Genomic DNA, 9,896 nt, shown 5'->3' on the forward strand with positions numbered 1-9,896 from the left:
GTTGGATGTGAAAGTAAATTATGTCTGTTTTTCTATGTTTGCCCTGTGTGGAATGGTTCCTTGCCTCTTGGCCTGAGAGCTGGCTCCAATCCTAATTTGGTTAAGTTGTTAAGAAAATGTATGGATGAAGGTTATAAAACCTTAAACTTGAGCTTTCTCATTAAGCCCTTGCTTTTGCAGCTTTTGATTCAACCTTTGGACAAAAAAAGCCTGTCTCCTGTTAGATTCTGCAAATCTGTTTGTATTAATATCATTTTTCTCTATCTATCTAGCACCACTGGCTAACCCAGAGCTAATCTCCCTCTTTACAAGTGTAGATTAATTCAAGATGAAAAGTTGCAACTTTGCATTTTGAGAGAAGGATGTCCAACAGAAAAGAGCGTGTAAAAATTTTAAAACACTTTTACAAATAAAACTACCAAAAACTAGTAGGTTAAGAGAATGCTGTTGAACTGCTATGCTTGTAGTGCAGAGATGGTGCATTTTTTCTATATTGTCGAAAAAAAAATACTATCAGGTAAATATTACTACCTGATAGTATTTGTTCCCGTCTTTGTTCTGTATGGTGTCATTCGTGTTTTAAATTGGAAAAAAACTGCATAGACCAAAAGAGAAGAGAGACATATAAAGGCAAACCACTAGTTGTACTGACGTGGTTTTAAAATCATCTACATTAATAAATGCCAACTACAACAACAAAAAAAATGTTTTAAGGGTGTAATTGTTACCATAATGGTCAGACCAGTCCAACATAAGGGCATTGTAAAGGGCACAGCATTTCTTGTTTTTCATCAGAAGGGCTGTTGACCTTGTGTTCGTTCACTGCAAGAGCACTCATCATGGCATCATGTTCTCTCACACGTGACAGCACCCTAATAATCACTAATCGTGTTTTTACTCACTTGAAATAGCACCCAGTTCTGCACTTAGGCATGTTAGAGGCACAATGGATCACATCTTTTCCACTTCTTCTTCATACCTCCCCCATAATTACAACAGCAGCTCATATGACACTGCATTGCATCTCCTTTATTTAAAGGCACTTTATCATGCTGCCTTGTAGGTGAGTGTAGTTACTGTCCATATTCTACCAATGTGAGTGCGGTCAAGAGGGCATTTAATCCTGTATTAAACATAAATAAGATGAATACTGGAGAGCTTGATATGCTTTTTCCCTTGATTGGAACTTTACAAAGCTTTTTTTATGCTTGAGTCTCACTCTTACTACACTTTATTGAGGTATTTCCTCTCCTTGGGGGAAGAATTGGCCAGTGAGCAATGTTATCAGTCATTACCATGCTGTGTCATGGTGACCACCTTCCCTGCCAGACCACAAATGTAATTACACCTACCTATAGTGATAGCTTTACTGATTTATCTTGCCTACAGTTGCCTATTGTGCATCTACAAGCTGCTTTGCAACCCACCTGCCCCTCATCTCCTTGTTTTCATGTTGTGCCTGACTGAATAAAACCAATCTGTTATCAGTGATGCCTGCTTTGTTCTGTATGGTGTCACTCATGTTAAAATACCCTTTTCTTTGAAAGACCTCTTTACTATGTTTGGAGCTTTGAAATGTGATTATTTGATATATAGTGTAGCTTTCTTGGACGTTACTGGTTAAAGAATAGCGCTTTCTAACCAAGCTGGCTAACTTTGGCTGATAACTCGAAATCTTGTCCAAATATGGTAGCTTCTGACTCTGACCATCTTAAACAGCTGGCAAATAAAGGAGGCCAAAATGCTAACGTTAAGGTTTCAAAATGGAAAGTTCAAAATAATAGGGTCATGTGATTATAGTGGATGAATTCATCTTTATCTGTGTTTGGATCAAGCATTTAGTGCAGAGATGGCGAAGTGTGGATGCAGTGTATACATCACAAACCTTTGAAGTTACAAAACTGACTTAAAAAATAGTGTCTACATAATAATGTTAAAGTCATGTTTGCTGAAATTAAGGCTAACAAGCAAGGCTGTGAACCTGTGTACTCATTGGTTAATGGCTTGTCAATAATTGTAACCTGGATGTCCCACCTTTCTGACACTAGGAATGACCAGAATTTTCAAAATGGACTAAATTTTTTATAAGTATGACCCAAAACTAGTGACTGTGCCATTAAACTCACTGGAAAAGTGTTTTCTTTACTTAGGGAAAAGGGCTGGGTTGTTTTTTTTTGTTTGTTTTTTTTGTAGGCTTCTGTTTTGCAGCCAAAGCTATCGCACCCTGGAGGCCTCTAAAAAGAATGCAGTTTAAGGCACTGCAATGACTTCACTTTTCAGTCCCAGAAGCTACACCCATCTTTTATATTGTCTATCCTTGCAATACAATGGCCTCAGCTGTGTGATGTCAAGATGCAAGATACAGCTGCACTCCACCTTTTCATTCAAGTATGGGCACTATACTGGATCCGAAAAACTAACATAACAGCGCGGAAAATACACAGTCCAAAACCGGTGGGTGACGTCACCGCGGTATGTCCATCATTTATACAGTCTGTGCTTTAGGCAGGCCTTTTTGTCGCTCTGCTGGGGACCCCATTTCCCATAATTCATCTATAGCTCACCTTTGCTCCCATCCATCCATCCCCATAGGCCTGGCCCTCTACTTCCCATGTATGGAGTGTTACATCATTGGCACAGACACCCACCTTTTCCAGTGATGACGCAGCCCGGGAAGAGTGTGTGTGTGTGTGTGTGTGTGTGTGTGTGTGTGTGTGTGTGTGTGTGTGTGTGTGTGTGTGTGTGAGGAGGAGGAGGAGGAGGAGGGGGGAGAAGGAGGAGGAAAGGCAGGGAGGGAGGGAGCGAGGAGAGGGTGTCCCGTCTGCACGGAGCTCAGACAGACAGCAGGGAACAGCTGCAGCATTAGGTTCGCGTAGGATTTCACTGCATTGCGATTTAAAATTTAAGTAATTTCTTTCCCCAAACTTCACGTAGAGCAGCTCGACAAAGCAACCAAACATCATCTAAAAAATGGTTGATCGCGAGCAGCTGGTGCAGAAAGCCAGGCTGGCTGAACAGGCTGAGAGATATGATGACATGGCAGCTGCTATGAAATCGGTAAGTCAATTCAAAATAACAGTAAAATACAAAAAAAGAAAGATGATAACTGTGGCTTACATGTGCGTGAATATCGGTGTAAAGCTGGTGCGTTTGCGTAAAGGCTCGCCCTGCGTAAAGGCTCGCAGCTGTAAAGCTGCGGTTACAACTGGCTCTCGATATTACAGCACTACATCTGGGGGTCATTCTGAAATAACGTTCATTGTGTTTATTGTGCTGTCGCCAGTTCACTGACAGCTCAGAGGCTTTTTTTCTGATTCCCGTCCAAATCGGCTCCTCCTTGGGCGGTGCCTTTCTATCGGCCGTGCCGCTCATTGAGGGCGCGTTACAATGAAACGCATGCAGGCCCGAGCTTTCACTCTCAGGCTAAGAAGAGACTCGAATCGTGGAACGGCTCTGCTCTGACACATTTGCTGATTTCCTTTTTTCTCTCCCCTTCTTTCACCACCACACCTCCCATTCCTCCAATTTGCTGAATTTCTAAGAGCTTCTGCTGCTGGGAGCCATGTGAGGTTGCTCAGGAAAAAGCCTATCAACTGCTCTTGCCCCCCCTTCTCCTCGTCCTCTTCTCCTCCCACTCCTCCTCCGCCGCCTCCTCTCCTCTCTCTTTGTCACATAAATTAAAACAATAAGAATGATGGCGATCATTTTAATGTTTCTACTCGAGGCTTGGAGGATAAATTGGAGCATGATTGCTTTGGACAAAGAAAAAGCTTTCATAAACTAAACGCTCTCCTCCAAACAAACGTAGGAGGCAGCAGAATCTCTCTAGAATATTCTTTGTCATATTGCAGTGAGTCAGTGTGGTCAGATTTGATTACAGGAATTTCCTTCCTATTTATTACTTTATTTGTCAGATATCACCTTCTGTGCATGCTGCTTGTGTATCAAGGGCTGATATCTGGTAGCATTTTAATGCCATTTTTGGTTAATGACCCTGGTTAATGGTGTAATATTTGATGTGAAGAAGATGACATGCTGGCCTGCCTCACTGTAGCTTTCTCAGCTCTTAATGGATGGTGCTGAGGACAGAGCCTTTGTCTGCCTTTTTTTTTTGTTTCTCTGGCCCCTTAAGAAATTCTGGGAAGTGGATTCAGTAACAGGTTTTTTTTTTTTTTAAAAACTGCTGTGTCACACCAGCTCATACTGGAACCAGCAACATCCCGGTAGTCTCAGCACAGCGTCCGTGAGCTCACACACGGATTAAAATCATCCCACACTTTTTAAAACGAGGAACATTTTGCCTTATGCGAGATGGGTTGAGCCCCCGTGGAGCACTTGTCATCGAGGGTTTCTGGTTGCAGGAGGTGGGATGATGTGCGTGCAGGGGAGGGATTCCTTTCTCTTTAAGCAATCTGCCATGTCAGTGCGGTCCAAAGTGGGCCCTTTTGCAGGGGTGTGTACTCTCCCTCTCTAATCAAAGGGAATCCCTCGCCGTTGCAGCCAGAGAAGACAAATGATAGGCTGTCACCGTTGTGTTCCTCGTGAAAAATGTAGGCAGAAATGTGAATAATTACAAGAAATGCCCTTCAAAAGTTTCCCAACCAGTGCTGATAGACAGCCCAAAAGACAGAACTGGCACAGAACTCTTTTCACAGCTGATCTCATTTTTGCCTGATAAAACATTTAAACGACTGATTGATAACTCTGTATCAACCTCAGTCGTTCTTGTCTTGTTTTATGACCATGTTATCAGCAATGAGGTATTTGTTTTATTTTGTACATATATAATAGTATAACTATACTTATATATAGTGTACTAGTGTAGTTCCAGTTGGAAGCATCACAATAATTAGAGCAGTGACCTGTTTCCTTTCTTTTTACAACAAAACCCCCCCACATAGGTTGAGTCATCAGATTAGCAGTAATCTACCTCATTTGACTGTTTTGTGTGTTTTTCATCTGCAGTCTGATGGTATCACTGGGTTTGTGTGACAGTTTTGAACAAGCAGAGCAAAGGCCACTCAATCCCTATGAGTTGAGAGCTTTGCTCTCCATCGCTGTGACATCAGCGAGTCTGCGCCATGTTTGTGCTCCTCTGCCTGAGCAGAGAATGTCAGACCTGCTCAGGAGAAATGTTTGCACAAAACGAAAAGCTTTTTGAGTAAAACCTGCAAAAAAATTGCAATAAGCTCTTTCTTCTTTTCTTGGTGAAAGGTTATGATAAGCCTAAGCACCATGTTTCGTACCGATTATTGATCTGCAAGAGTCCATGTACCGGCACAAACTACGTTTCCAATATAAAAGCCTCGAGTTACATAACCCAGTCTCTTTGAGGACTGCCTGGCCAGCATTCGGATTCATCAAAATCTCAAATTAACAGCCTAACTCAGAGTGATGTCACCGTGTGGTGTTTTAGACAGGTAAAAAGGTCAGTTTCAGTTGGGGAGAAGGTCACTGGGACATGTGAACCGCCTGAGCAGTGATGGTTTTCATTTACAGTGCAGCTGCCCCCGAGTGCTCGTGGGAACATTTTAGCCATCTCCAGTCCTCCTTTCCTCTCCCAACCCCCCACTGCTGCCAACTATCTTGAATATCATTTCTCACTAACTAGCATTAGCTGTCCACGTGGCAGCTGAAGCTACTGGTGCACTAAATGAATGGATTGCCATGGAAACTGGAATTGCACATGACGTGAAATATTGCTCATCTTCTTTGCTGCGGATGGCCCCATTAACCCAGGTTATTTCATGCAAAAGAAGCCCGAGTTGTGGCAATTAGGACTGCAACTAACAGCTGTTTTTGTTATTGGTTGATCTCTACATTTGTTTAGTCTTTAAAATTAAAAATTTCATGGAGTTCTATGCTTCCATTACAAACCACTAAAGAGCACAAAATCACCCTGTTTTGAGAAGATGCAACCGTTAAACAGCAACAGCCTTGTCATTTTTACTAAATCATATTACTGACTTCTTGAGGTCATTTCTTGGATGAAATGTTCTTGCTTTAACTTTTTTTTTTCCCACAAAGTGAATGTAGTCTGGTGCTGTTATTTAACAGTCCATCTGCTTCTTCTTCTTTTTCTTGTTCTTCCAGGTAACAGAGCTGAACGAAGCCCTGTCCAATGAGGAGAGGAACCTGCTGTCTGTGGCCTACAAGAACGTGGTGGGTGCCCGTCGCTCCTCCTGGAGGGTGATCTCCAGCATTGAGCAGAAGACCTCGGCCGACGGCAATGAGAAAAAGATTGAGATGGTGCGGGCCTACCGGGAGAAGATTGAGAAGGAGCTGGAGGCCGTGTGCCAGGATGTGCTCAACCTCCTGGACAACTTCCTGATCAAGAACTGCAGTGACACGCAGCACGAGAGCAAAGTGTTCTACCTGAAGATGAAGGGCGACTACTACCGATACCTGGCTGAGGTGGCCACGGGAGAGAAGAGGGCCACCGTGGTGGAGTCTTCAGAGAAGGCCTACAACGAGGCTCACGAGATCAGCAAAGAGCACATGCAGCCCACCCACCCCATCCGCCTGGGCTTAGCTCTCAACTACTCTGTGTTTTACTACGAGATTCAAAATGCCCCCGAGCAGGCCTGTCATCTGGCCAAGACCGCCTTCGACGACGCCATCGCTGAGCTCGACACCCTCAACGAGGACTCCTACAAAGACTCCACTCTCATCATGCAGCTGCTCCGAGACAACTTGACACTGTGGACAAGTGACCAGCAGGATGACGAGGGAGGGGAGGGCAACAATTAAAAAGAAACCGCACTTCGAAAAAAAAAATATGAAGGGCCGGTGGACTTTGGCAGCCGCTTTTGCCGATGATACTACCGCAGCAGCAGTTCTTTATTTTTCCATGTGTTAAAAGAAAAGAATCAAAAGAGAGGTGAGAGTGGAGGTTAAATCTTAGTTTAAATATATATAGAAATATATATACAGTTGAAAGGGGCCTCCGTCTTCTTGATTTTCTCTTTGACATTTGCCAAAACCACTGATATGTCAGTCAATCAGCCTGAAGTGGTTGTTGTTGGATTGAAATGGCAGCCTCACACTGGCGTAGGAACTGAACTTGTTCTGTCAAGATAAGCTGCTTAGTTAGGTTTTTGCGTGATAGAGATGCATTTGAGTCACTTGAGAGAGAAAATGCTTGAATGGGAATGCCTCACAAAACTAGTTTGCATTGGTTCCAGTAGTAGTCTACGTAAGAGAAAGAGCCCTGAAAGCCACTGATGCTTTAAACTCACACTAGCAAACAAAGAGAAAGTTTCAAACCAGTCAAGTCCCCCAAATTTTAGAGGTTAAATTAGACGGGAGTGAAAATATCTGAGGATTGGTTAGTTAAATTTAATTCCCCTCGTTCTATTAGTCCGTTTTGTCGCTGGAACCATCGATTCCTTTGGAGGTGAAGATTACTAAAAGGCAGAGACTTAACAAAATAAAACGAAAAAAAAAGACAAAAAATACAAAATAAAAGCAGCTTCAGAGTTTGTGGTTTACTTCTGTGTTTGTTTTATTAAATGCACTTGCCTACTATACTGTTTCTTCAGTGTAAGATGATGACAACAATAATATCGATTATTCAATATTGTGCATGCCGGTGATGTATTTATATACAGTAGCTTGACTTTATTAACTTATACTGTGGGTGTTAAGTATTCATATGATTGAGAAAAACAGGCTTTGTCTGATGTTGATTTCTAATTTATTTCATTTTGTTATGGTTTTTGATTTGCTATACCAAAATGCTGATCGTAAAAATTGACCTGTAATGGGCGTTGCTATAGTGACATGCAATATGTGTATTTTAATTTGTTAATGAAAGAAAAAAAAGGAAGATAAAAACCCACCAGTGATCACCTAATCTTATCAGCTGGTGTTTGTCACATTGAAGTATGATTATGATATATTTTGTTCTTTGAACAGTATTTAAGTACTTTTTTCTGTCATGCTATCCAGTTTTAATAATGGTGAAGTTTCCAAGCTCAATGTTTCTGTTATGAATTCACAGACATGGACCATATTTTATTTCTGACAGTATACATTTTTTTTTGTTTGTTTGTTTTTATACTTTTTAGCTGTTCCTGAGTGACAAAATATCTTGAATGTGAGTCATTATGTAGCAGTTGCACAAGAACCGAAATAATAGCTATGATAATAAAAAAAATATGACTAAATTATACATGCACCATTTCCGTGGTGGTCTAGTGTATTGTTGTATCGTCACCCATAAGTAAATTTGTTCTTAAAGAAAACCATTTCATAGGAAAAAAATGTTTCACTATTGTTTTGTGCCCTGAGTACAGTACTGGCTTCTTTTTGTGCGTGCCTGTATTATTTAAGATGCTTCGTTTGCAAGTTGACCTTTAATGGGGGAAAAAAAAAAAAGATTTATCTGCCAGTATTTTACTTTCCTGCAAGGATGTGTGAAAGATAATATTTTCCCTTCAGTGTTTTCTCATTTTCACGTTTCTGCTGTCTGTACAGCACATGGGTATGAATAATCATCACCAACAGTCACAGGGAGAGCACAGTCAGTTCGCTAGTGTTGGTTATCGATTAGCGACTACACGTCTTCAGAACAAACTTTAAATAAACACTTAGAAGCTGCTTAAGAGGACAGAAAGCTGCTGAACGGGTTTACAGTCACAATGCTGCTAGTTCTTTAGAGTATTAATATATTCACACAGATGGAAGTTTAGTTTTTTCTTAATGCATGGCAGGTTGGGAGACCTTTTTTATTTCAGATGTGACGACTTGAGAGAGAAACCTAAAGCCTTAAGGTCAGTCATACAACCTTGTTCATGTATGCCGGTTATGTCACCATCATGAGTCAGCCTCCATGAGCTCACACTTTATGTTACAGCTGCTTTGATTTATTTTTAACGCAGTTTAAAAGTTGACGGCGCTGAAAAACTCGCCACTCAAAAAGCATGAAATCCTAATCGGCACAACTGCTCACGCATGTCACCGTTATTAAAATGGAGTTCAGTCCTTTGCTTTAATTTTTAAGTGTTGTGTGTGGAAATGAGTAGAAAGGGAATTTTGTCACTTATTTTTGTTTGGATTTTTTTGAAAGACTTTCACTCATTGTCAAGAAAACATGCATTGTGTTCCCTTTTTAAATTAATTTGTTTTATTTTCCCAGTGCTTTGTGTTTTTCTTTTTAAGTTTTCATTATTTGGCAGTTGATCTTTGTTTTTATGACATGAAAACATGCAGAAATTACAGATAAATTACAAATTTGATTAAAAATAAAAGAGCTGAGCTGCTGCAAATTAGTCAGAGTTGGGGGTCAGGGGTTGATTACTGAAAACAGTACAAACTGTATCCTCTGAGGAATTTTTGGTTGCCATCTGTTGCCCATTAAAGTTATTTGTTTATCAGTATTATTCTATATTTTTTTCTTTTTGTCTGTTACACTCATGCCAAAACCACCACAGCTCATTCTTTTTCATTCCAATACTCAACATTTCTGCCCACACATTAATACAGGAAACCAGTTTGACCTTATATAACCTTTTGTGGGTCACATAACTGGTGCGTGTATGTGGTATGTGCAAGTGTTTGCATCCATATCTTGGTGAGTATGCGTGTGTATGCAACTGTGCTGTTCCATGTGCTGAACTTATGAGATGGAGTCTGTATTAGCTGCAGTGCAGAGATGCTGCCAGCACATACAGCTTACTGCAGTATGTCTTATATGAGGCTCTTTTTCAGGCCGCTTTGCTAATCATTAACTAAATTAGGCCATAGATCAAAGAATATTTCTTGAAAAGACTAGAGGTTTTATGACCGCAGCAATAAAACAAAGTCCTGGATCTAATGTTGGGCAAGGATGGAGAATCACCATCCCTTAGGCTTTTAAATTCACCTCCCTGTTGTATTTTTTGACACCCAAAGGT

The 9,896-nt window shown here is 41.0% G+C and overlaps 1 protein-coding gene across 1 annotated transcript; it reads left to right on the forward strand.

Moving 5' to 3' along the window:
• The first annotated feature begins 2,789 nt into the window (after positions 1 to 2,789).
• On the forward strand, positions 2,790 to 9,380 carry ywhag2 (3-monooxygenase/tryptophan 5-monooxygenase activation protein, gamma polypeptide 2). Its single transcript, XM_004558223.5, has 2 exons — positions 2,790 to 3,057; positions 6,094 to 9,380. The coding sequence occupies exons 1-2, from the start codon at positions 2,971 to 2,973 to the stop codon at positions 6,748 to 6,750; spliced, it is 744 nt and encodes a 247-aa protein (XP_004558280.1). The 5' UTR covers positions 2,790 to 2,970; the 3' UTR covers positions 6,751 to 9,380.
• The last annotated feature ends 516 nt before the right edge of the window (positions 9,381 to 9,896 follow it).

This window comes from Maylandia zebra, linkage group LG14 (genome assembly GCF_041146795.1).
Source record: "Maylandia zebra isolate NMK-2024a linkage group LG14, Mzebra_GT3a, whole genome shotgun sequence".
In the NCBI taxonomy this organism is placed as follows: Eukaryota; Metazoa; Chordata; class Actinopteri; order Cichliformes; family Cichlidae; genus Maylandia; species Maylandia zebra.

Bases quoted from the DNA above. Each gene is read 5' to 3' on its own strand.
- ywhag2 (XM_004558223.5), top strand. From the start codon at position 2,971: ATGGTTGATCGCGAGCAGCTGGTGCAGAAAGCCAGGCTGGCTGAACAG. The intron at 3,058-6,093 runs GTAAGTCAATTC...TTGTTCTTCCAG, and splicing joins TGGCAGCTGCTATGAAATCG to GTAACAGAGCTGAACGAAGC.